The sequence below is a fragment of the Panicum virgatum genome, chromosome 7N (genome assembly GCF_016808335.1).
Source record: "Panicum virgatum strain AP13 chromosome 7N, P.virgatum_v5, whole genome shotgun sequence".
Lineage (NCBI taxonomy): Eukaryota > Viridiplantae > Streptophyta > Magnoliopsida > Poales > Poaceae > Panicum > Panicum virgatum.
In genome coordinates, this window is record NC_053151.1 from 44,739,208 (window position 1) to 44,765,335 (window position 26,128).

General features: G+C 44.5%; 1 protein-coding gene and 3 long non-coding RNA genes across 7 annotated transcripts; 1 reads left to right on the top strand and 3 right to left on the bottom strand.

Annotated features, from left to right (window-relative positions):
• Window positions 1-393: 393 nt before the first annotated feature.
• Window positions 394-3,738, bottom strand: LOC120681913. 4 transcript variants are annotated; one of them, XM_039963586.1, is made up of 12 exons: window positions 3,463-3,738; window positions 3,006-3,112; window positions 2,693-2,761; window positions 2,504-2,617; window positions 2,344-2,412; window positions 2,150-2,206; window positions 1,983-2,036; window positions 1,840-1,902; window positions 1,679-1,741; window positions 1,228-1,371; window positions 938-1,142; window positions 394-630 (listed from the first exon to the last, which is right to left on the bottom strand). In XM_039963586.1, the coding sequence occupies exons 1-11, from the start codon at window positions 3,605-3,607 to the stop codon at window positions 951-953; spliced, it is 1,077 nt and encodes a 358-aa protein (XP_039819520.1). In that variant the 5' UTR covers window positions 3,608-3,738; the 3' UTR covers window positions 394-630; window positions 938-950. The 4 variants fall into 4 exon arrangements, with proteins under 4 accessions (XP_039819520.1, XP_039819519.1, XP_039819518.1 ...); XM_039963585.1 differs by having other exon boundaries at window positions 2,150-2,215; XM_039963584.1 differs by having other exon boundaries at window positions 3,006-3,133.
• Window positions 3,739-4,122: 384 nt separating this feature from the next.
• LOC120683545 lies at window positions 4,123-10,425 on the top strand. Its single transcript, XR_005678821.1, has 4 exons — window positions 4,123-4,717; window positions 7,531-7,664; window positions 7,942-8,099; window positions 8,546-10,425. It is a non-coding gene; the product is annotated as an uncharacterized LOC120683545 (long non-coding RNA).
• A 2,755-nt stretch (window positions 10,426-13,180) lies between these two features.
• On the bottom strand, window positions 13,181-14,185 carry LOC120683546. Its single transcript, XR_005678822.1, has 2 exons — window positions 13,859-14,185; window positions 13,181-13,578 (listed from the first exon to the last, which is right to left on the bottom strand). It is a non-coding gene; the product is annotated as an uncharacterized LOC120683546 (long non-coding RNA).
• A 4,844-nt stretch (window positions 14,186-19,029) lies between these two features.
• On the bottom strand, window positions 19,030-19,522 carry LOC120683960. Its single transcript, XR_005679009.1, has 2 exons — window positions 19,334-19,522; window positions 19,030-19,247 (listed from the first exon to the last, which is right to left on the bottom strand). It is a non-coding gene; the product is annotated as an uncharacterized LOC120683960 (long non-coding RNA).
• Window positions 19,523-26,128: the final 6,606 nt, after the last annotated feature.

Here is a 26,128-nt window from a genome sequence, read left to right on the forward strand (position 1 = left end):
ACGCCGCCACGCCACGCACCGCACTTCCCTTGCCAGCCGAAGGCACCTCCCCGATCGAGAAGACGCGATCAACACACGATCTACCACCACGTCTCGCGCGCGTCTTGACGGCGACCGGTCGCCCCGGCGACCGGTGCCCGTCGTCATCCGCCATTCCCAACCCGACAGGTTTCCCCTCCCTCCACCGCGCGGGCCGGACGACTCGCCGGCCGGCCGGGTCAGATTCAGGCGAAGAAACCAACCACCACCACGCCTCCGCCGCGCCCGCGTCAAACAGCGGCGAAAACAGAGGGGCGCACCTCACGCCAGCAGACACGGGCGGCTGCAACGGCCGCCACGCCGCGTCCGTTTGACACGGGAGAGGCCAACCTTTTCTTGTTGAGACCTCCAAGGTGCCAACTCGGAACTCGGAAAAAAGGAAACTGATACATACTGTACACCGGAGGAAAAAAAACACATGCAAATATGTCGTGTATGCAGCAGGTTCGTTCGTGTCCGTCGAGATATTCAGAATTGCCGGCATCTGAAGGGGTTGCCGCGCCGTTCTACGCTTCGGCGGCCGGCAGGTCGGCGATGTCCCGGAAGGAAGCTTCCACTGTTCGGGGTCGTCAGCTTTCACAAGAAACGCACCTGCATACAAGAAGAGGAAACATCTCACACCGTATGGCATCGCGAAAACCCAGCTCAGACTCCGTGTCAGGATTGGTTAGCCGCATGTCCCAGCTCGCAGGTTCTGAAGAGGAGCCCGGGAGCCGGTCGCAACTGCAGTCTGACGGGACAGCGCGTCGGCCGCCGTGACCATGTTCTGCTCCGAGTTCGGTCAACGGTGCCAGGAGTACGTGTCACAGAAGGTTGACCAGCCGTGCAGTATTTTTAATTTTTATTTATACACCAATTCGTAGTTTTTTCACCTTATTTTTTAGAGTCCAGTTCATACCTTACGTGGTTCGCTACTTGTCGACTCTGCGCTTGTTCTTGCGGCTGCTGCCATGATGGTACTCGCTCGCTAACGAAACGAGGCTTCTCCAACCGGATGTCACAGGCTTCATGTAAGGTTCGAGAGCCACGCTTGCCCTGGACAGATGAGGTTCAGACAAGGTGACGATACGGCTGATGTATGGTTGGGAGAACGTCTTGTATTCCTGAATGAGTCAAAAATGTTCAGATTCAGAATGGGAGTTTAGTTCAACGATACAATGAGATGGGAAGGAACATATGAATCCAAACCTGCCAATAGTGTCCGGCAAATTCTTGTGCCTTGACTATACATGGTTGGATAGCATCTCTACAAACTCTGTATACTGCCGATGTGTATACCGTGGTAGTATTCCTCAGTGAAGTGAGATGCCTTTTGGCGATAGGAACCCAATTCTTCAGGAGGCATGCAATTTAGGGAGTTCATGTAAAAGAAGAGTTAGCGTCTCAATCTAACAAGACTATGCTTTATCAATGTGCATGAAACATTGAGTATGCACACTGAGAACCAATAGGTAAGCTTTTTTTATTTAATTTTAGGCAGGGGCACCAGTAAATGGTGTTGAATGCAAAGAAAACTTGTGAAGTAACCTTTCAGGAAGAGCATACAGTAGCTTCTAAAAATCAGAATACATGTTTCCCTTTCTGTGGAAAAAAAAGGAAAATAAATTCTATTTTAAGTCTGCAGGAACCAGGAACCTACATTTCGTGCCTTCTGCAAGTGTGGCTCCACTAGTCGCTGAGCATATGTCGATTTCTCAGCAACCTGTACGATTGACATATAAAGTCAACCGGTGCGTTTAGAAACAATTTGTCTATGAATCATTGCAGAATTAAAAACACTCCGGGAATCATCAATATAACCTTATGCATCAGAGGACCAAGCACAGGTTTCCCATGGACCTGCCATTTGGCAGATGCTACTTCCTACAAATGCATAATTCAACTAAATTTTAAGTTGAAAGCTACTAGAACTCTTACTAATTCGATGCAGGATTCCACCGAACCTGACAGCGCCCGACACGTGCTGCAAGCCAATGAGGAAGCCACATACCATGAACCTGAAAACAACACATACTACCTTGATGAATAATGGTAACACTAGGCACGCAAAGAAATCCTAGTACGTTTGAAACCATAAGAATTCCTTACTAAAACTAAACAATTTTGATACCTTTGCCAACTCTTCATTATTCAGTTTTGCTTCCTTTTCCAGTTCAGAAAGTTTATCCTGAGAAAACTAAACCACATGAAGCACGATCATTTCAAAACATCACATGGAACACAAGTTTTTTCTGAGGTCTCTATGAAGCACAGAATCAACATGCTTGAGTGCGAGACTCCAGTTATTTCGTTGTACATACCGACCTGTGCACTCTGAAGTCTGTCACCGAGGTCCTGAATTTTTTTCCTCTGCTCAACATTAATATACTCTGCCTGAAAAATGATTTAAATTCTGGTATAATTTGTGAAGAAACCAACACTAGGTCATATGTTCATATCAAAGCATACTATAACATACACTTACATGCTCCAACTTGTGGCTAAATTCGTGCCAGTTTTTTTCTGCTTCAGTAGCTCGGGCTTCTAATGATTCTCCTTTCCTAACCTGGTCTTCCAAATCACTACCCAATCTCCCAATCTGTTTGTATTAAAAGTTAGTCCACATTCCTTTCTTTTGGAACATCAACTACTACTGTAAATGTAATTCTGTTACCTGCTTTTCCAGCACATCAACATTCGTGTTTGCCTTCATCACCGACTCATCATCAGCCACGTTTACCTTCTGTAAAAGAGAAAGTTATGGCCACAGACATACAAACAAACGAGAAGAAATGGGAGGACTATAGGAACGATGGATAATAAGATAAGAAAGAAAGACAGTTCAGATTTAAACCGTTTTAATTTCTTAACTACCACACATATGCTATCATTAGCCCTTATGAATGTCCCACAGATTAGGCAACTACTACTACGAGATTAGGCAGCACTTAATTCTGGAGACAAAGAAGAGAGTCTTATCCTCTCACCTGCAGAAGTTCTAGTTCGCCTACTAGTGCTGCCATCTGTGCCGTCCTCTCTCTGACAACTCTCTCCAGCTGAGAGGTCTCCTCCTTCCTCCTGCTAATCTCATCCTCTAAAGCCAAAGAACTTAGTTCTTTCACCCAGTAAACAACAAGGAATCAGGAACTCTTCCCATGCACAGCTAAGAGAATCTCAACAGGAAACAACATGTACCAGTAACCAGTTGGCGCTTACTGAAACAGACAAGTTCTGGCTAGTAGTAGCTACAATAATCTCTTTACCACACCAGCGAACCATTGCATGACTTAGAAATTTCAGGATGAATTTGAAGTTCAAAAACCATGCAGAAGTTAAACCCGATCAATATCAAACGGAAACCACAGATGGTACTTCTACCCATAACAAGAAGAAACAAGGTCAAAATGACGATGACTTGTAAAAGACACACACGTGAAGACTCACCTAAGGATGCGACCTTGGACTTGAGCATCTGAATTTCCTGTTCCTGCTCCGGTGACGGACCGGCTGAGGCCGCCGCGTCGCACTGCGCTCGAACAAGGCAGAGGCAGAGGATTGCGGCAGCGATTGGAGCCTTGCGATTTGCCATGGCTCGATACCTTTTTCCAAATTCCTCTTTGATTCACTGCAACTGTTCTTCCGATAAGGCGATAACACCCCTGCCCTTTTTTCAGTAATCTTCAGGCCTGTTCATGGGCGCCTGCACTGATGGGCTTTTGCTCCAACTGTGCTTCCGTAACGGGTGCTTTCTTCGTCTGCTACCTGGGGGACCGCAGCTCCCCGGTCGTACACGTGGCAAGGTAGGCCGCACACGTGGCCTTCCGCGGCATGGAGCGCCACGACACGTCGTGCCACAAGGACACACGGTCCCAGACACACCGGTCGCTGATCATGATGACTCGTGCGTGACGCGAAAGGTAAGTACTCCGTACTTTTGTCGCACCCGTCTTCCAAGGGAAGTCCAGCGGTAAAAAGTCCTTTCATTGAGGTGCTTTGCATAAAATTGACGGAAATCCCAGCCTTCCCAGGAGGCCACAGGCCCAGAAGGCCCAAACTCCCAAAAGGCCACAGCCACAGCAACCGCGGCGACGTGCCGCCGTCTGGCTCCCTGCCCAGCCCAGACCTCGCTGTCGTCCTCTCCTCCCCAATAGCCGCCTCGATGTCTAGAGAAGAGCGCGCCGCCCACACCTTCCGCGGCAACGCCACCGGAACCACACCCCTCTAGAACCTCCGGCGGGAAGCCCCACTTCGCCGGCCGGCCGCCTCGCCTCCCCGCCTCCCGCGCGCGGCCTCCCGGGGCATGGAGGCCTCGATCGATCGGCGCCCGACCAATTTGCCGCGTCGCTTTGCGGCCGCGGTGCGGACCGGAGCGCGCGATGCGAGAGTGGACGGGGAACTGCGGCGAGCGGCGAATGCGGAGCTCGACCCGTCTCTCGCTCCCCCTCCGCCAGTCTGCCTTCCGCCGCGCACGGGAAAACGCGGTTCGCGGACGCCGCGAATTGGAAGCCTCGGCGGGCTTGTCGTTCAGCACGCCGCGCGCGTCGAAATGATCGCGTGGGCCTGTAGCCGCGGCTAGGGGCCGGAGTGCGTCGAACGCGGCGGGCGGCGACGCTCGGTCCCTTGCCCTCCAGGCTGCGTACGGATCGGCGACCGGCGGGCGGCGGCCAGAGGAAATCAGGAGAAAGTAGAGCTTCTCCAGGTGCGTCTCGTATTCGCCACTCCTGCTCTCACAAGGTGACAAGGGCACGCATGCACGTGCTCGACGCCCCCGACAGCTACGTGGGCGCGGAGCGCGGGTTGGGCTTGATGAGCACTTGACTCGTAGGATTGCACTATCGGAGCGGTCTGGAAATTGATATCGTTATGCAGAATGTCAGATGGATGAACATGAACACCCAACTCACGCGCGGTGGATTGCGTTTTATGGGATAGCTGAGGTCGATTGTTAGGTTACTTCGGTCCAAGTGGATGTGCAGAAACTGCATAACGTGGGATTCATCTCCTCTATGTCTCCCCATTATATTGTTTAAAAGTGAAAACCATATGTGCATTTGCTGCAAGTTGGTTCTCAGTGGTCGAGAACCATATTTGTGCTTGCTGCAAACAGGGTTTCAGGGGTCAGTTTAAGCAACATCCATGCTTTAGTACGGATGTACGGTTGTGTCGAAAACCATATTTGTGCTTGCTGCAAACAGGGTTTCAAGGGTCAGTTTAAGCAACATCCATGCTTTAGTACGGATGTACGGTTGTGTCGAAAACCATATTTGTGCTTGCTGCAAACAGGGTTTCAGGGGTCAGTTTAAGCAACATCCATGCTTTAGTACGGATGTACGGTTGTGTCGAAAACCATATTTGTGCTTGCTGCAAACAGGGTTTCAAGGGTCAGTTTAAGCAACATCCATGCTTTAATACGGTTGTTTATGAAAAAGGAGGTAACTAGCCGATTGATTGTAGGTTCTGTTAGAGTAAATTTTACACCAGATCAGTACAAGAGGCCGAACGACGTACCTCGATCTAGTGCGTGAGACATGAGTGCTAGTGTGCTACTAACTCAAGTCTTTTAATTTGGCAACCACCATCTGTCCACCAGCTTATGTTTTCCATTGGATTTGTGCTTGATACTTAGAGGAGATTCAGAACAAATTATAGATGGATAAAGTTCAGTGGTTGGTTGGGGTTTTCAATTCAGTGGTTGATGAGTTGGAACTCCGGTGTCCAATGTGTTATATTGATAGCATGTACCAATAGCATATCATACAACTCTTATGTGGCTTTGAGAATGAGGGGACAGTGTTGGTGTTTATTATATATATCTTTTTTTTTGCTATGAACTCAGGATAAACAACTAATAGTTAACTATGATGATCATCTTGCACACGACATACATTTATCAGCATTTTCTTAAGTTCAATTTTTGTATGTCATAAGCAATTGTACTTCAATCTTCAACGAAATTTTCTCTAACTTTTGTGTACCATACACATATATTCTGCATTGATTAGGGCCGTGTATCTGTAGATCCCATAACATGATTGTAGATTTTTCCATGTTCTAGTGCGGTTTTTGCTCATACTCCCTCCATCCACTTTTGATAGATATATTTCAAAACTTCAAATGTTCAAAAATGATAACTATATTTGCTATTGGCATGGGTTGTGGCAATAAATAGCATTAGAAACGAGGAGTTCCCAGTTAAAACATTGGAGGACCAACAAAAAGTTTATGTTGTATTTATGAGATTGATAAGCACACTTGGTTCTCTTGGTCATTGTGCCATATGGAAATATATCAATCAAAACTGGATGGAGGGAGTAAAGCAGAATGCAAAGCAAAACAGCATATGTACGAGGCTGCCTTAGTGTTTTGGAGATGCTGTTTTTTTATTTCTATTTATAGTATTTTGATGTAGCATGTTTTCATCTCCTTTTTTATGTTTTATGGGGAGACCACATAAATCTCAAAAGAGAATGTGTTCCTTACTCTGTCTGTTTTCATTTACATGTCGTATTAGGTTTGTCCTAAGTCAAACTTGGCAAACTTTGACCAAATTTATAGAAGAAAATAGTAAAATTTACAATACCAAATTGTTTCATTGAATCCACCCTAAAATATATGTTGATAGTGCATATGTTGGATAGTATAGTTGTTATATTTTTCGTAGACTTGGTCAAAGTTAGTCAAGTTTGATTTAGGACAAACCTACTCCCTCCGTCCCAAAAAACAAGTCATTCTAGGATTCAAAATTTGTCCATAAAAACAAGTCATCTTACCCTATTTAGAAAGTGCATGTGCATGTAAGAATCAATTAGTGCCAAATATATGTAATAAATAGGGGTTAACATGGTCATTTTACCCTCTTATTGTTTTGTCCTAGAATTCCCAAGATGAATTCTTTTCGGGATGGAGGCAGTAATATGACATGTAAATAAAATCGGAGCGAGTATTTTGCCTTATTGTCAAACCTTGTTTATGTAAACATTGAGGGAGGTCTCTAACATGTGTGTATAAAATATTAAATAATAAGAACAGACTAATGTACCGCAACCATGAAGAATTTACCAAGCATTTTAGCCTAAAGTATCTAGCCATGATTTAATCAGCATCTAGAGAGATTGTTTTATCTGAAATAAATTTTAATTAGGTATCCACATTTCTGAGATGTGTCTTCCACTGGCCAACAAACACTGATTGATTTTGAAAAAAAAAACTTATCCATTTCCTTGCTTCTTGATTTGCTAGGCAGATTTCATAAACATTTCCATGAAGAACTGCCCTCTACTTGTTCTGTGATTGTATTGTAGTTTACTTGACAGACATGCCTTGATCCTCATGGTAGTTGCACTGCAACTGCAATTTTGCTTTTGATCAATATTGTATTGGGGAAGTTTCAAAGAAACATCTAAAGGCCGTTTGATCAATAAAAGCTTTTTGAAGTGGAAACTGCTAACGGAATATCAGACACTTTCTCTTTGCGTTGTTGGACGGACTAAGGAGGACATTTTCATACAATAGGCTTTCAAGATAGAACCTGACCTGAGGTGAAGCAGGAGATATGGCAGGATCAACTCTGAGCATTTAAATTCACAGCTCGATGGAATCTTGTTGGGTCAACTTTGCTGTAAGATACTACTGTTTTGAAATGGAAGGTATCTGCTTATTGCTGCTGAAACTCATATACATGTCTTTTTCGTTGCGTGCGGTTTGGATTTTTTTCCCAAGATAATCTTCATTTAGAGCTAACTATTATTGTTTGGAGCGCGGAATCGGTACAGCAATAGTGTATATACCTATATGTTGATGTTTTTGTTTGAATATTATGTCTTCATCTGCTACTGTAATTAGCCATATGGCAGTAGTGTTCATTCATAGAGGCATGTCCTTTGCAACAGGAACAATATTCTAACAACATATCTTCATCTGCAGCTTCTGGCACTGCTTTGCATCCCATGTGGTGCCTAATGTTATCTGGTGTGATCTGAATCAGTGCTCTTTCTGTCACAGCTTATATGGAACTTTCTTGCTGTGATGAACTTGTTTACATGATGATTATGATGAGTACCAAGCTTACATGCGGCTTTGAGGTGTTAATTATATATGCATTATTAATTAATGTTTATTTTACCAACCTTGCATTGATAATTCATTTTCAAGCATTGCTCTATCCCTTTTATTTGTTGTTGGCCAAAGTGGCATATACGGATCTGTTCTGAGCAGATATTGATGCATTGCAGTCACGGATGAAAAAACAATACATATATCATCTTATTTTAGTACACAGATGTAGCCACTGTGCATTCCATGGCAAGGGCCAAAGAGAAAAACACTATCTAAAATATAGGTACATGCACATATTGTTAATAATATTCTGTTACCTTATAATAACCATGTAGTAATATTACTTGAGTTGAACTGTCTTTTCACCATATTTGTTTCGCTTCAATTATCCCCTTCTGGTTTAAGTACCTGCTGATTTGGATTTGCAATTTGTGAAATTTCCTTGCTCGTTTGCATCTTTCTTCTTTTCCAGGTATTCAGATCTCTTACTGCTATGGCAACTATTATGGATAGATGAAGGCATTTTACCTTGCTTGAACATCTACAGATCAAGTACCAGAATTGGTCTATGCTTTGCTAAGAACAAATCAAGTCCATGATCATACTATCAGTAACTGTACGCTTATCATCTCTCCTAAGTCTGCAATCAAACTATATATGGTCTGCAGTCATATGATATTTGTGTTTAAGTTTTTTCTTTGTTTGCATGCATGAATTATTGCTAGCTTGCCTGCAAGACCAAAATGTAGACATTGACCAAATTCAAGTTGTCTAAAGCCTGCAAGAGCAATACACGATAGGTAGAGATCAAGATGTAGCCAATGATGGACATGCCAAGCAATTGGTACTGTCTGTATTTCCTCTTCATGATGAGGTGCTGGCAAGCCATTCTTGGCTGCATCGCACTCTCTGCCCCGTTGTGCATGGCCCTTGCTACACTCTTTCATTATGCTTTTCTTTAGTAATTTTGCTAGGTCCTTATGGTGTATACATAGATAACTATATTTATAGGAAGCACTGCAAGTTCATCTGGAACGGTTCTGGAACCTCCTTTTGTCATAAAGTTTGAAATTATTGGCATAAACTTTTTCTTATTGGACTGATGGTTCTAGAGCCTTTCCATTAGTTGAGGCTTTTCTTGATTTCCATTTTCTAACAAGATTTGTGGACCAAGAAGTTGGCACCTATGGATTTGCTTTGTCAGGCTGGTTGAGTGAAGCATCATCTATTCATTGGTTTTTGTTTTGGCCTTTCTGAGGTGGCATCCCGTGTCAATTGCGAGTCACAATTTTTGACTGAAAGGTGGAGCCTCGCATCTTCCCCATTAGATTAAAGAAAAAGAGGTTTTGACTGGATAGCATGTATCATCACAAAAGATGGGATCATGGGACCCGTGCTTCTGACAACAAAGATGACTCATGTAGCTCATGAGTCACGACTAGTTACTTTTGCTTGTTCATGGTGCTTAGTGCCTTTATTTATCACATGATATTGTGAAGCTGCTCTTGATACAATGATCCTTTGGTGGCTCTGGTCCTTATTTAGATTATTGGTCTTACTGCTTTCCCTGCACATATTCAGTAAATCCTGGCCTTCAGATTTTTCAGGATTAGTGACAGCCTTGTTCAAAAGCTAAATCACACCTGCAAGCACAAGCGAGGCATCCACTTTGACATATGAAGCTAAAAATGGGCATTGCATTTCAGTCTGCTAGCTGTTGCTAGGTTCTCTATCACTGTACTTTGCATGTGTTTTGGCATATGAAAGCTTCAGTACCAGTGCCCATCACTGTATGGATATCATGAGCAGAACCAGGAAAATGGACGAAATTATCTGATCTCTGAGGCCTGAAAGTCTATCAAAATTTTAGTGTGAATTTATTTCAATTATGGCAGATGCTATGGTATGTTGGGCAGGATACCTTAATTTAAGCAAACCATATATATTTAATTTCTCCAATGATTGTAAAGTTCTTGATTTAATTCCAAATTGTTAGGTCTACTAAGCGTTTCTCTTCATCTGCCACTGTATCTGTTTTCTTCCTGATTGGGAATACTCAAGAGTTAATATGCACTATATTTATTCTGAGGTCTAACAATGTTATATTGGTAACCTTTGCAATGTGCTTTTGCAGGCAATCTTCTGAGAGTGTTTTTTTATAAAAAGAATAAAGTGCAATCTTCAGGCGTCTGTCATGTAAAATGTGCGTTTTTTTTTAAAGAATGCAATGTGCAATCTTCAGACGTCTGTTATATAAAATGTAACTTCAGTAGAACATGCCAGTGCGAAGATGCCATTGGTAAGTCTACTAATGTGAGAGTGGGAGCATCTTGACCTAACTTTTAGAGACAATCCTTCTTTCTTTATGTCTTTGTTTTGTTCTTAAGATGGAATGGTTGTTCCACCTAAGGTGCTAGTTTATGTTGAACTGTTACCGGTTTTTTTTTTGCGAAAACTGTTACCGGTTCTTATTTATATCAAAAACGTTTTGATGCTGTGTGTGTGGCCTGACAAAGCACAAGTAATAATATACACCCATCAGCATAATACCACACTATTTACTTATTTATTTACACATTTGATCTGTGACAATTCTTACTTTTTCTCCTAATTTATCTATTTAGACAATGATAATTATAATTATAATTCTATCTTCATAACTAGATGTCATTTATACGAATGAATATAATGCAACTTTTGTTGCTTCAGTTTTTCTCGAATACTTGTTGCTTCAGTTTTAATCTATAGCTTGGCTTCATCTGTAATTATTATAGTAAATTTATTAGCACAGACTGGGCATGAGGCAGATAAAGACCGAAAAACTTGTGTTCAATTTTAAAAATAAGATAGTAAGCTGACATAGGAGATCTATATACTCTCAATAGTTCATGCACAGCTTTATTCCTGAGCATTCTTAGAGCTTCTTTGTATGGGCTGGGATTGAACCCATACTTTCTTTACCTGAACTCGAGGCTCATTCGTTCAGATGGGCTGAAATGATTTTCATTCCAATCTGAACTCTGAAGGGATTGAGCTTAACTAATTGTTGAGATTACCTTATTGGTAAAATTTTAATATATTTACTAAATGCACGCTTTGTTTGAATAAAAGAAGGGCTGCAGTAGTGTTGTGCCATCTTCTATGTTTGCGAATAAGATATTTAAGATCTATTGTTGTTGCTGGTTAGGCATCATGTCCACTTGCAGTCTTCTGCTCTGGAATTTTTGAATTATTGTTATGATCGTGGACGACTTTGCCTTTATTAATTGTTTCTTAGAGCAACTCCAGCAATAGCCCATAAATCGGACCCTTCAAATGCTAAATGGGGCTACTTCTATTTTACAGGGGCCTTAAAATTTGTTCCAACTCCAGCAATAGCCCTTAATTCTAACTTACAATAGAGGGCTCCCTAGAGAGACCCCCCTAGGAATAATGGAGGGTGGAGGAGGAAATTTGAAGGCCTCCCCAAAATAGAGGGTCTGCTGGAGTGTATCTTTTTGACTTAACCTTGTAAACTTGAGATAGGGGGCTATTTAGAGTGTCTGCTAGAGTTGCTCTAAAGGCAACAATGTTCTAAAATTTTGTCTACTAGGCCATATACAAGGAATTGGTTCGACTGCTTGTTACAATAATTAATGGCTAGCAAAAATGCCCGTGCGTTGCTACGGGTGTTTTATTAATAATTAATGATTGTGCCGCATAACTGGATTAATTAGTTATATTGTACGATCACAACTAGATGGTTTTTAATTAGAACCTTCCAAGGAAGAGAATGTCAACTGATATCTTTATACCTCCTGTCGACTTACCCTGATCCTGATAATTAAAATTGTATATTAATGGCATTGATGACAATGAGTCCTGTTACAAATTCATGATAATGCCTGTATATATTGATTTTTTTTTCTCGAACACGCAGGAGAGCTGCGTATCTTTGTATTAAGAGAGAAAGAGTGGTCCAATTACAAAATACATTCCACACCTTGGACCATAATGTGGAAAGTTCAGTTCTAGAGTAAGACTATTACAAAGCCACACATTTTTAGGACCAGACCACAAACACTCCCAAATATTTTATATTGATAAATTCATTCTTTATTTGACATTGAAAGAAAAATTGCAACCCTTGCCATTGGTGTTGTTCGAGGAAAAAAATCCTTGCCGTCGTGTCAATGCCTAAATGACATGCAGGGTCACCTGTGTCACTGACAGTGGAAAATAAAGGATTGTACAAAATTGCAATGATAGGCTGGAAATTAGTCCTTTTATATTATGCTTCATTTGCAAATATTTTCTCATAACACTGTTATAGTTTGCACCAATACATGGCCCACTGAAATAATTATCTTCTTAGAGTAAATTTCAAACATTGATGGCTTGTTTTTTTTCCACAAAAATATCTACTAACTTCTTTGTCTAATGTCCCAAGTAAAACTGCTTCTACAGAATCTACCATGTTTGTACATACTTTTTGCTTCATCAGGCATTGCAATGGAGGTTGGAGGGTTGTGGGCTTCTGTCCATAATTATTGCTGTGGATACAAATGCTGACATGGAGCTTATCTCATCCGAGTCAGCTTTGGGGTAATGAATGGTGTCTTAAACTGAAACTAAAGTTCACAGGTCTGATGCTACCATTCTCAGGTATACATTGCCTGTAACTTTAACTCAATACCACTGCAATCTTGAATTTTAGTGAAGTTAAGATAAAAGCCTTGTTGCCCATTGTCCTTTTATAAATAAGGTATCATCATGATCTAATGATGTTAAGGCCGCCATTGAGATGCTCTTGTGATGATGTGTTAGATTTCCTTTTAGCTTTAGCCGTCCAACCTGCTCTTAATGATAAGATAAGACTTATTTTTTACATGAAGCAGGACCACAATTAGTGATTACTTGAGGAAAGTGGTAACCAATGTATTCATTTTTTTCTTTTAAACAAGGTGCAGCACTTTCTTAACATGGTACATGAACTGCATAGTAGCTGCACCTTTGTGCTTCTCCCGTAGTGCATGCTACATGTGTTAGAGGAGTCAAGGGCCTATTGGGCCTTAGCCCATTAGGGTTAATTAGTCGCTTGCTTAGGGGTCAAGTAAACCTCTCTATATAAGGAGAGGAGATGTATCAATCTAATCAAGCAAGAGATTAGAAGGAAATCTCTTCTCTCTTGCCGGCCGTGGGCGAAGCCCCGCGGCCGGCGTTCCCAGCAACCCCAACCCTAGACGCCGCTCTCTCACCCTCGCAGCCGCCGCCTCGTGAACAGTACCCGCGCGGTCCTGTAGCCCGCGGGTACTGTAGCGCGGCAGCAACCACCCCTTCTTCCTCCACAATCCTCTCAATTCCACCACGCTCATAACAACATGTTTTCTTCTGCATACTAGTGCTAGCACAATTTTAAGTACATTTGTTGCTGCTGAGCGGGAACCTTGAGTCCTGATGTGTAGTGTCTGTTGTACTTCCCTTGGCCTTTTGGTTTGCATCATGAGGCGACACAATTAAGTAGTTCTTTTCAATCAAACGCCAAATGTTAGCATATGATAATGGGACAAATTATAGTGAGAATATTGTCTGACAGATGCACGTATTAAATTTGACATGAGATGCCAGATGGAGATCTCTTGAGCTTGTATATGCAAGCCCTGTATACTTGCAATATTCATGTATCTCAAATAGCAGAAATAGCAAGGTGTATCTGACTCCTAATAATACATGCAGATGTATAAAGCTGCGAATAATAGATGTCAATTAGAGGTTTAACTTGAGATGCAGGCTTTTTAGGACTTACATATATACTTGTCCTTATAATTCCTTAGTCGAGCTGACATGAATGCAAATCTTGGAGCTCTTGAAGTGCTTGAGGGCCACACACGAGAGGAAGAGAACTAGGTGTAGCCAAGGACAGACTTGCCGGCTAACTCTCTAAGCCTCAGTAAAGCTGATGAGACGCCCAAATTCCAGGAGCCGGCAAGTCATCCTTGGCTGCATCCCGTTCTCTGCCTCATAGTGCATGGCGACCCAGCAGAAGCCTCCCTGGTATATTGGTTGGTTCTAAAGCTACAGGTACCCTTCCCTCTTCCTCCTCTTCCTTTGCTTCCCCTATCATGGCTGCTTTGCTTTTGTGTGGTGTGGTCTGCAAGTGCTATGGTGTGCATTTATAGGCACGAACAAGTTGGATTTGGAATAATGGAGATCACTGCACAATGGATTCTTTATCACCTGGGATGCGATACGGCTCACCAATTGGCTGGCCTAGGTGTGTGTGTGTGATTTTCCATTTTTAAATTGATTTTGTGGGTCCCATGAATTTGGCATGTTCTGTATCGGCCTTTTACTGATGAGGTGCCTCTTTCATTGGTCGAGGCTAGGCTGCTAATTGGTGACCCTTAGGTTCACCTCTAATCGTATTTAGTTCAAAATTTTGTACTACTTTTTTGAGATCTCAATTTAGAAAATTAGTACAAAATTTTAAATTAAAAAATGTTGGAGGTCACCACCCCTAGGTCGAGGCGTGACCTATGCGTGTGATCGAGATGTGCTACTGCATGCTGCAGCAGTGCGTATGTGGGGGTGTTGCGGTTTTTTTCTTCTGAAATGGATAATTTTTTTTTTGAACGGAGGGTGTTGCGGCTTTTGATCTTGAGACTTTTTAACCACTGCGGCAGCCTTCTTCGTAGTCCGATTTTAGCTCTTGGAATCGCAAGAAATTTGGTGGCTTGGCTTCATACCTACAGGCCATTGACTGTTTTATATCCATCTCGTTTTTTGTTTATATGTTTCTTAAACCAGCAATCCGATTTAGCAACGACTGAGGCATTCCCTTTTTATTGTAGATTTGATTATCTAGCTAAATTTTCTCTATTCCTAAAAACAAATTATGTGTAGTTTTTCATCTTTCATGCTTGTGTTAAGCACATCATCCTTTTTCTGGTGGTGGGGTGGTTTGCCGAATTGCAACGGACACCGACAGCAGTATCACCTCCCCATTCCTCTATAGATTTTGTAGGACCCCGTGTTAATCGATTTTCAGAGGTAATTTTCTTTTCTTTACCATATACTCCGGTGGTTTGCTCAGAGCACCTCGCAATTGGACATTTTGGCAGTATCCTCATTTTGTATGGGTCCCCGACCCGACCCTTCCTTGATTTGATGCCCTGCGTATCCCCATTGGATTTTGCGTGTCAGCTGGTCTGCCTAAAGCGATTGGTGCGCAACCTCGTAGGTGATGTGTAACCACGCCTGGTGAAGGTCTTGGGACTGGTGGTAACTAGGCAAGTAGGCCTAGATTGATGACTCACCCCCTCCGGCAATAAGCAGGTGATGTCTGCTTCTGTTTACGTACGGTGTTGCTATAGGGCTATCGATCGGGACAGTACGTTTTAGCTTCAGTTGGACGGCGTTCGCGTCCGTGTGGGGGTTCTAATTCAGATCCTGATTGCACTGTTAACGGGTACAATGATGCACCAATAAGTGGCCTCAACGGCGGATCTAGGAAAATATATTAGGATGGCCTATTCACTTCGTCTTCTATTTATAGCTATTCTTTTCGGCACCGTATCCTATGGAAACCAAGACTTTTGTGGAAATTTTAGAAACTCCAATCAAGACTACAAAATTCCCATCTGAGGGCTATGAGCAGAGGTGGGCTGTTTTAGCACTTAACACCCCTCCCCTACCTCATCCATCCTAATCTCAATTTTTCCAAATCACCCCCTAAACAAAAGTAGCGCCCAACCCACCCTCATCGTCTCGTCGAGTAGCCGCCATAGGCCAGACGGACAGCGTTCCACAGGCGAACGTTCGGCCTCACTACTTGTTTATACTATTTCTAATCACTATGATCTGAGTGACAAAAGCCTATCCCGGCAATTGTCTGCTCATTTGATAAAGATGTGTGGTATTCAATGGCTCACTTATTTATCTTGACAGGTGCTTGCTATAAAGTGCCATCAACCATGTTAAATAACATGAGCAAGAACTTAGTAAATTATTCTAGTAGCCAAGTATATTAGAAATAAAGTAGACACTATTACATGCACATCAATTGATGGAGAGTAGTCATTACCACTTGAGTGTTCAGAGTTTCTTTCAGTATCACATTCTCTTTCCATAAGACCATCCTACAATAAATTAAGCAAACCAATGTTTCAAATTGCTTGCATGTGCTGAACTGATATGCTATTCTTTGGTGCATGACAAATCAGTTGTAACATATTAGTTCTAGAATGATTACATCACAATGCAGAGAGGAAGGGGTTGCTATCAACTCCCTTGTTCAGAAATTAGACGTATCTTTTATGACTGAAAGCGCGTCGCGCTCGCGGCCAGGGAGGCCATCCACGTCAGCTCCGAAAATATCGGCCGTCGGATCGCGATCCGACGGTCAGGAATAGATAGGGACGTAAATTTTGAAAAAAAACCCCGAACTTTGTTAAAATGAATACGGAGTCCATCAATTTAACGGAAAACCCCTCGGACTTTGTGGAACCTTACTTTACAAAAAAAACCTGAACTTTTAGTAATCATGCCGTACTTCGTGAATTTTGTAAAAAAAATCCTGGACTTTGTTAAAATAATTATGAAGTCCATCAATTTTATGAAAAACCCCTTGAACTTTTCAGTAATCGACCGGTACTCCGTCGACGCCAAATTTACCAAATAACCCCCGCAGTCTACTAATTTTACGAACCCCCCCCCCGAACTTTTTGCAGTTCAATTTCTTAAAATAAACCTGAACTGGAGGGCATATTTCTGCGCGGCAACTTCGCGCAATGTTCTAGTAGTCATTATTCTTGTATTTGTTTAGACGTATAGGCAGGCGAATGAGCAGCACACGGTGTTCCGCAGGTGAACAGGCGGCCTCACGACGTTCCGCAGGCTCACAGGCAGGCGGCGGCCTCACGGCGCCGGGACCCTTGTTGCCTCACGATGTTCCGCAGGCGAACGGGCGGCCTCACGATGTTCCGCAGGCGAACGAGCAGGTGGCGGCCTCACGACGCCGGGGACGGTCCACAGGTGAACGGACCCTTGTTTGGCGACGAAGCGGCGAGGGTTTGGCGTACGTCCGCCTGCCTCTGGCGGCGACTCGACGAGACTACGAGGGTGGGTTGGGCATACTTTGATTAGGGGGTGATTTGGAAAAATTGAGATTAGGATGGATGAGGTGAGGGGTTAAGTGCTAAAACAACCCACCTCTGCTCATAGCCCTTTGATGAGGATCATGTGATCTTGATTGGAGTTTCTAAAGTTTCCACAAGAGTTTTGGTTTCCATAGGATACGGTGTCATTCTTTTCAACCTTCAATGGTTACAAATTTATTGAGGTGGTTTAGGAGAGGCTCCATACTTCTGGCACGGGTAGGAGGGGCTCGAGCCCCAACTGACCCAAGTGCTAGATCCGCCCTTGAGTGGCCTAGCTATCATTGGTTATGGCAGCAATAAGCAGTGATACATGCATATTAAAAAGAACACAATGAGAAACTTACTTTGGTGGAACAACATTATATTGAAATCTCTTTTCTAGTAGGACTGAATACAAACTTTCATAAGAAATAAGACTTGGTATAGCGGTTATGAACTTTGGTGTGAGGATGGCACGCATCCACTGATCAAGATAACAGAAATATATGCTACCAACAAGTATTTTCAATCCATAGTGTTTGTATGTATTATATTCCCAATTGCATCTAACTTATAATACAGCCCTTCAGGGGGCGCATTTGTAATACAGCCATCTTCTGAGGGCTTCTTTGTTACTTGTTAGCTGCCTTAATATAATTATATGAGTCCTTATAAAAAAATTGCATCTAATTGTTCAAGATCTAGCTAGTGCTGTTGTGCGTGGCAGCTCAGTATCCGGCCCTTTTTTCTGTGGCTCCACTCCTCGCTGGCGCAAGAGGGGCCGGGCATGTCGGCACATTTACGGATGCCTTGTTTTTGCATCGGGCAATTTCTGTTCCTTTTTTTGGTTCGTCGGGACTTGGGAATTGGATTCTTTCCGGTGCTGGTGCCCATCCCGACCCGTCGTCCACCCCAGAAGCTGTAGACGCGACGCCTCTTGACCTCCACATGGTGCTTGGCGTACTGCTAAAGCCGCAGCCCGATCACTCATGACTGGCTTTCTATTGGTGGCCTTCTTGTGGCCATGTCTGAAGCTTCGACACGTTACGTTTTCAACTCACTACTAGGATACACCCCTTGTAGGTACGCTAAATTTGGACCTAGACACGCTTTATTTCATCTCTACAACGATGTAGACACAGTTTCATAAAGCGTGTTAGGAGCGTCTTCGTATGGACCGTGTCAGGCTTTGTAGAGACGAATTATTGAAGTGTATCTATGGGAAATAAGACGTTTCGTAGACACGTTAGATGCATGGGTACACACATTAATACAATTTTGTAGGCACGTGCATAAAGCGTGTGTACTGGTGTCGTTACGTAGTATAGTAACACTTCATGTCATGTCAAGAAATGTTGAGACAATCTCATAGTTATGCTTATAAAACATGTCTAATAATGCAGACACGTTATTAGACATGCCACGTTGTGTATTTAGTAGCATAGCGATTATTTAGTAGATACGTTTTATACTACGCGTTTGACATGATGGACAACGTGGCAGCTGACGTGTCAGGTGACGTGGCATGTGATACACTTTATTGTAACACCTAACTGCGTCTAAACAAATAAAGAAACAATATCGTAGCCACATTTCTATTACCCATCTATAGATATAGACACGTTCTATAGTACACCATATTGCGTATTAAGAAAAGTAAAGATGATTTCATACGTACATTTATATTTCACGTGAATTAGTATATTAAGATTCTTTTATTTATATTTATAATTCATATATTCTCTTGTTTGTAATTTGTCAGGACAATAATGGAAAAGTAACTAATCAATGGAATTGCATTTGCAATAATTTCATTGCCTTCCCAAAACAACAAACTGAGTAATTCTGGAACCAACTCATCCATTAATTAAAGTACACTGGACAAAACAAATTTGTTCTTAAAGAAACATAGAAAGTAGCAGTATCATACAAATATTTCTAGAATTTTCTAACAACTAAAATATATCTTGCTTTGCCCTTTCTTTCTCCTTTCCACTCATGGCTTGAACTTCTTTCCAAGTTGGTTCAAGTATGATTTGAACTCGTAGCTTTTTTCACCTGCAACGGGGTGAGGGTATGAGGAGCAGCACTATAAGTGAACATAATAGAAATCTGTAAAGAAGTGAATAAAATAGAACACTTACATGTGATTTGGGCCAAGGAATGATAAAGCCAATAGCATCTATTAGTGTATGAATACTATAGAGTGGCCGAGGTAACTGCTCATCTCCCTTTTTTTCAATTCCATCAACATAAACACCAACAAATTCGGTTCCAAGCATGCTTCCATCAATAACTCGTTTGCTATCAGTAGTCTTTAACGTTCCTTTCGCCGCCACTCTCCCTTTGTTTCTTAGTGAAATAAGATAGACTTCCGTTTCGCACTAACATTTTGCAAACATGAAGATGTGATATTTGAGCTTTTTAACTAATTTTATTTTAGTGAAACAAGAGAAACAGATGCATACCGATTCAGATTACATCAGATGGTTCATTACCGTACAACTCTATGCGGTAGTGAGTAGAGAAGCGCCACTATCGCGAGGATTACGATCCACACACACGCAACGATATTAAATATAAAAAGAAGGTCATCAGAGTCTTGCGTCATGCGGTATCTCCTGCGGGTGACCCAAATCCACAGGCAAGGCTGGGTGCAGGACGGTACCCCTACTCAACATCGTCAGGTACAAAGTCTGGATCTTCCTTTGTAAAAATAAAGAATGGGGTGAGTACAAACGTACTCAGCAAGTCCAACCACACCCATGGAGGGGGGTATAAACAGAATATCATGCACATGGTAAGTCAAGGATAGGGCTAGGGTTTGATTTGCGGAAAGCAATATTTTATGCAGGGTTCATTTGAAAGAAAACATTTTCCCCAAAACCAGTTTTCTTGTACCAAGTAACACGAGGGGTTGATCCCCACGGGATCCAAGTTTTAAGCTGCTACCGGACTCCTCATCCGCCGTAGCACACGGCACAGCTGCCGGACACATTTCCAAAACAACTCACGCCAACCCATCCCAAAGTAAACACTAGTTATGTGACCACACCGTAACTCGCCCAGTACCGTGGGCACGGCTATTCGAATAGATTCTTAACTCTGCAGAGGTGTGCAACTTTACCCACAAGCGGGGTACCGCAACTCGATCACCTTAGTGTCGGTGCAGATCCCAACAAAGCCATTACCCACCTTAGCTAGGCCTGACTAGCCATCACGGGATGCACCAAGGGGTCATCGACCTTTCACCTAGGTTTAACCGGGGCATAAGTCACTCGGGGCTTATCCCTTCTCCTTAGTCACCCGTTGCTCTCAGCTCTCCTGATGGCTATCAGACTAACTAGTGGGATTTATGCTAAGCCGTTGCCCATACAACGGTCGAGTGGTTTGCACGATAGTGGAGTTAGGTGAGATGACACACCAACTCGGTCCTTAGGGGTGACAAGATGGATATCTCTCTTCCTTGCCCTGCCACACCGGCACGAGCACACCAAACGGCAAATCGCACCGAAATGCCATCCATCCCGTCTAGACTCATTTTTCGAAAATCCACTTTTATCCCTTCCCACACACACACACACCTTTTCTTTATAAAATAAGTTGTATTGTATGTAAGGTCCTAAGCGTTCTAACAGCGATTAACGTCCAAACAAAACCAGACATTAATCTAGGTGGTCAAGGAATGGTTATAACAAATCAAGGGGTGGCTATCCAACTGTGTTTTCAGCAAGCAAAACATATGCAATTTTGCAAAATAGGCCAATGGGTGGTGTTTATAAAAACTAGGACAAAAGTATGCATCAAAGGGCGAGATTGAACTTGCCGTCTTCGAAGCCTTCGGGGAGGTCCTGGTCGAAGCACTGCCCTTCGGGCTCGGGGTCGCGGAACCGGTCCTCGTTCGCGGGCTCGCAGTACTGCTCATCAACAGGCTCTCCTTCGTTCACACCGTGGTCTACGACGCATACAAACAAACACACAATCAAGAAAAGAAATAAAAGTTTTATCGTTGAGCTCGAATCGGAAATAATTAATATATGGAGATAGAAGTAATATTTTTGGTCGGTTTCTTAATGGCACGGTCAAAACTATATTAGAAAAGGCGTGGTAAAGTTTCGGGTCGATCGGAGATTGTTTGGCACATGAAATGATAGGTTATATAAAGTTTTAGGGGTTAAATCAGAGTCCAGGGGCGGGAGTCGGTGAGGGAAATGGGGAAGGAGGAGGAGAAGGTCCGTTTCCCCAACCTAGCGCGAGCTGGGGTGCAGTGGGGCGGCTTGGCCACGGTGACCGACGGCGGCGGCGGAGGTGTGTGTGAGGCGGCGGCGCTGGGGGCTCCGGAGGAGGCTGTGCGGCGGTGGAGGCGGCTGTGGAGCTCGGAGGCGAGGATGGAGGCCTACTTATAGGTGTGGTAAGGCGGTGGAGGCTTGGCGGGACGCGGGCGGAGGCCGGCGAGTGGTGCGGGCGCGTTAATGGTGTTCCGGCCGCTCGCTCGTGTTGTGACGCGGCGGCGCGGGCGGCGAGGTGGGATGAGACGCGTCGGGCAGGCTGCAAGAGGCGCAGGCGTCGCTGTGCGGGCACAGGAAGGTGGCAGCGGTGGTGGCGGGGCGGCGCACGTGGGCTCGGCGGAGCTTGCTGCTCAGCGCGCGGCGTGGGCACCCGGAGGTGGCAGCGGCGGGGGGGGGGGGGTGCGGGCATGCGGTGCACGCGCGAGCGGGGAAAGGTGGTGGGCGGCGTGCGCGTTCGGGCGGCGACTTGGCACGACTGCTTGTGCGGGCGGCCGGTGTTGCGGCTCGGCGCACCTCGGCGCGGCGAGCTCGAGCGCACACGCGCGCATGCACAGCCCGGCTTGGCGTGGCGTGTCGCTCGGCCAGGGTGGGGAGGCCGGGGGTGGAGCGCGCGGGCGTGCGCGGGTGGCGCCGAGAGTGGGCGTGCGCGCGAGGGGGAGCAGGGTGCGAGGCGGCGTGGGTGGAGCGCGCGCGCGGGAAGCGAGGGGGGTCGGGCCGGTGCGTGCACGGCAGAGGGAAGAAGGAAGAGAGAGAAGGAAGGAGAGAGAAAAGAAAAGAAAATGGAAAAATGGGAAAAAGAAAAAAAGAAAAGGAAGGGAGAGAGAGAAAAAGGAGGGGGAGATGGAGAGATTCGCGCCGCGATCGCGGCACCCAGTCATCCACGCGCGGCGTTGGGCACGCGTGCGCGGTCGGCCGCGACGCGCGGGTCGAGGGCGAACAGGGAAAGGGCCGGGGTTGGAAATCGGACACTTAGAACAGGGAAAGATTCCGGGAAAAGGGGTTCGGGGTTTAGGAGGGTTTTGAGCTCAATGATGAAAAAGAAATTTTGAAAAAAATATTTAGCGTGTGATTTATTTAGTAAATTTTTCCGGGATTTCACTAACCTATCCCACTTAAAATGAATCTCGTCCTCGAGATTCGGCTGGCTCCTAAACAGATGGGGGAACTCCTTCCTCAGAGCGTCTTCGCATTCCCACGTAGCTTCCTCGACTCCGTGTCTGCTCCACTGAACTCTGCAAATCCGTACTTCAGAATCTCTTGTCCTTCTTGTGACAGTGTCCAGAATTTTGACCGGTATCTCCTGATATCGCAAGTCCGGCTGCCGATCTATTGCTTCTATTGGCACATGTTCTGTCTCGGGTACCTTTAAACACCTTCTTAATTGCGAGACATGAAATACCGGGTGTATATCCGACATTTCTTCCGGTAGCTCCAGTCGGTACGCTACTGCTCCGACTTTCTTCAGAACTCGGTACGGTCCAATATACCGAGGGGCCAACTTTCCTTGCACCTGAAATCTTCGGGTTCCACGAATGGGTGAAACCTTGAGATAAACGAAATCTCCTGGTTTGAAACTTATTTCCCGTCTTTTCTTGTCCGCGTAGCTCTTCTGTCGAGACTGGGCGGCCTTCAGCTTTTCTCTAATCTCGGCAACTCTTTCTTCCGCTTCCTTTATAAGTGCGGGTCCGACTAGGGCCCGTTCTCCAACTTCTGACCACATTAGGGGAGTTCTGCACTTTCTCCCGTAAAGAGCCTCGAACGGCGACATGCCCAAGCTTGCTTGGTAACTGTTGTTGTATGAAAACTCGGCATAGGGTAAGCTCTGCTCCCAATCTTTGCCATAGGTAAGGACACATGCTCTCAACATATCCTCCATAATCTGATTCACCCTTTCTGTCTGGCCATCCGTTTGCGGGTGATAAGCGGAGCTGAAATCCAACTTGGTGCCCATGGCTTTATGTAGACTTTTCAAAAACCTAGAGGTGAACTGGGTCCCTCTATCTAAGACAATTCGGCTGGGCACACCATGCAGCTTCACTATGTTTTCCACATAGAGCTTGGCCAGCTGTTCCCCGCTGTAGTTGGTTCGTACGGGTATGAAGTGTGCCGCTTTAGTGAGTCGGTCCACTATTACCCATATGGAGTCATGACCTTTCTGGGTCCTGGGCAAACCCACTACAAAATCCATTCCTATCTCGTCCCACTTCCAAACCGGGATGGGTAGAGGTTGCAACAGCCCTGCTGGCTTCTAATGTTCGGCCTTGAACCTTTGACAAGTATCACAACGGGCAACAAATCGTGCAATGTCCGCCTTCATCCCGTTCCACCAATATTTTTGTTTTAAGTCCATATACATTTTGGTGGATCCTGGGTGAATGGAATATGCCGAGTTGTGAGCTTCATCCATGATTATTTGCCTGAAGTCTCCTTTCTGGGGCACACAAATTCTATCTTTATACCATAAGGTTCCCCTATTATCCACCCTAAAATCTGGTGCCTTATTTTCTCCAGTCTGCCTCCGGATTTCCATCAGCCCCTTGTCCAAACTTTGTGCCTTTCTGATTCTGTCCTCTAGTGTGGATTGGACATTCAGCACTTGGCTGGAACCTCGAGGAACAATGTGCACATTCAATCGTGCCATTTTCTCTCGCAGATGATCCTCCTTGGGCCCATAGGATTTCCTGCTTAGGGCATCAGCTACCACGTTCGCTTTTCCAGGGTGGTAATGGATTTCCAAATTATAGTCCTTAACCAATTCTAGCCATCTTCTTTGCCTTAAGTTCAAATCCGGCTGGGTGAAGATGTACTTCAGGCTCTTATGGTCGGTATAGATTTCGCACTTATTTCCAATCAAATAATGCCTCCAAATTTTAAGAGCGTGCACTACGGCTGCAAGTTCCAAATCATGGGTCGGATAGTTCTGCTCATGAGACCTTAGCTGGCGGGAAGCATATGCAACGACTTTCCTGTCTTGCATCAGCACACAACCCAATCCTTGTCGGGATGCATCACAATAGATGACAAAATCCCGATGAATATTTGGTAGGGTTAGTACTGGAGCGGTCGTCAGTCTTTGCTTCAATTCCTAGAAACTCCTTTCACACGACTCCGTCCAGGTGAATTTCTTCTCCTTCTTGAGTAGCTCTGTCATGGGCCGGGCTATCTTGGAAAATCCTTCAATGAATCTCCGATAATACCCAGCTAACCCAAGAAAACTTCTGATCTCACTGGCGTTGGTCGGTTACTGCCAGTTGGAGACTGCTTCGACCTTCTTGGGGTCCACAACTACCCCTTCTGCGGTCAGAATATGACCAAGGAAGGCTACTTTCTCCAGCCAGAACTCACACTTGCTGAATTTGGTGTATAGCCTATGCACTCTCAGTTTTTCCAAAACTACCTTCAGGTGCTGCTCGTGCTCCTGAATACTCTTCGAGTAAATAAGTATGTCGTCGATGAAGACTACGACAAACTTATCTAACTCATCCATAAATATCTTGTTCATGAGGTTCATGAAATAGGCAGGGGCATTTGTGAGTCCAAAGGACATCAAAGTGAACTCGAATTGCCCGTATCGGGTGACAAAGGCTGTCTTTGGGATGTCGCTCTCTCTGATCTTGAGCTGAAAATATCCTGACCTCAGATCGATCTTGGAGAAGTACTTGGCTCCTTTTAACTGATCAAAAAGGTCATCGATCCTGGGGAGGGGATACTTATTCTTGATGGTTACTTCGTTCAGCGCCCGATAATCTACACACAGCCTCATACTCCCATCTTTCTTCTTGACAAATAGTACTTGGGCTCCCCAAGGCGACGAGCTTGGTCTGATGAAGCCAATTCATTGTAATTCTTCCAATTGCTTCTTTAGGTCTGCCAATTCGGAGGCTGCCATTCTATAGGGTCTCTTGGCTATAGGGGCGGTTCCAGGGACAAGGTCAATAACAAACTCTACATCCCTATCCGGTGGCATACCGGGAAGTTCTTCAGGAAAGACATCTGGGTATTCATTCACTACTGGGACTTCTTCCAAGGACTTGCCTTCCATGCTAAACACCATCGGGTTCGATCCACTCTCCCGGGTATGACAGGTCACTCGGACTCCTTCTGGGTTCGTGAGGTGTACCACCTTGTCAGTACATCCTATGAGGCCATTGTGTCGACTTAACTAGTCCAGTCCAAGGATCACGTCTATTCCCTTGGACTTTAGTACTACTAAGTCTGCTAAAAATTTTACCCCACTTAAATTGATCCTTACCCGTAGACAACCTAGTTGACACTTGATGTCACCTCCAGGCGTCCGGGTTAATATGGGTGTTTTTAGTAGTACTGTAGGTATTTTGTGCTTTTCCACAAAACTCGAGGATATGAATGAGTGTGATGCTCCAGAATCAAATAACACTGTTGCAAGGGCTGAGCTGACTAGGTACTCACCGAGTGCTACGCCCTGAGCTCCTTGAGCCTCCTGTGCGTTAATGTGGTTGGCGCGGGCTCGTCCAAATGACTGCTAGGGCTGCCTCATCTGCTGACTGTTGTTGTTGGCGTTGCTGTTGTTGCGGATGGGCACTCGGTTGGCACCCGACAGGACCGGCCTTGGTCCATTCACTGTATTAGAGAAGGCTGATGTAGCTGGCTTGTTCTTGGCATAGGGGCAGC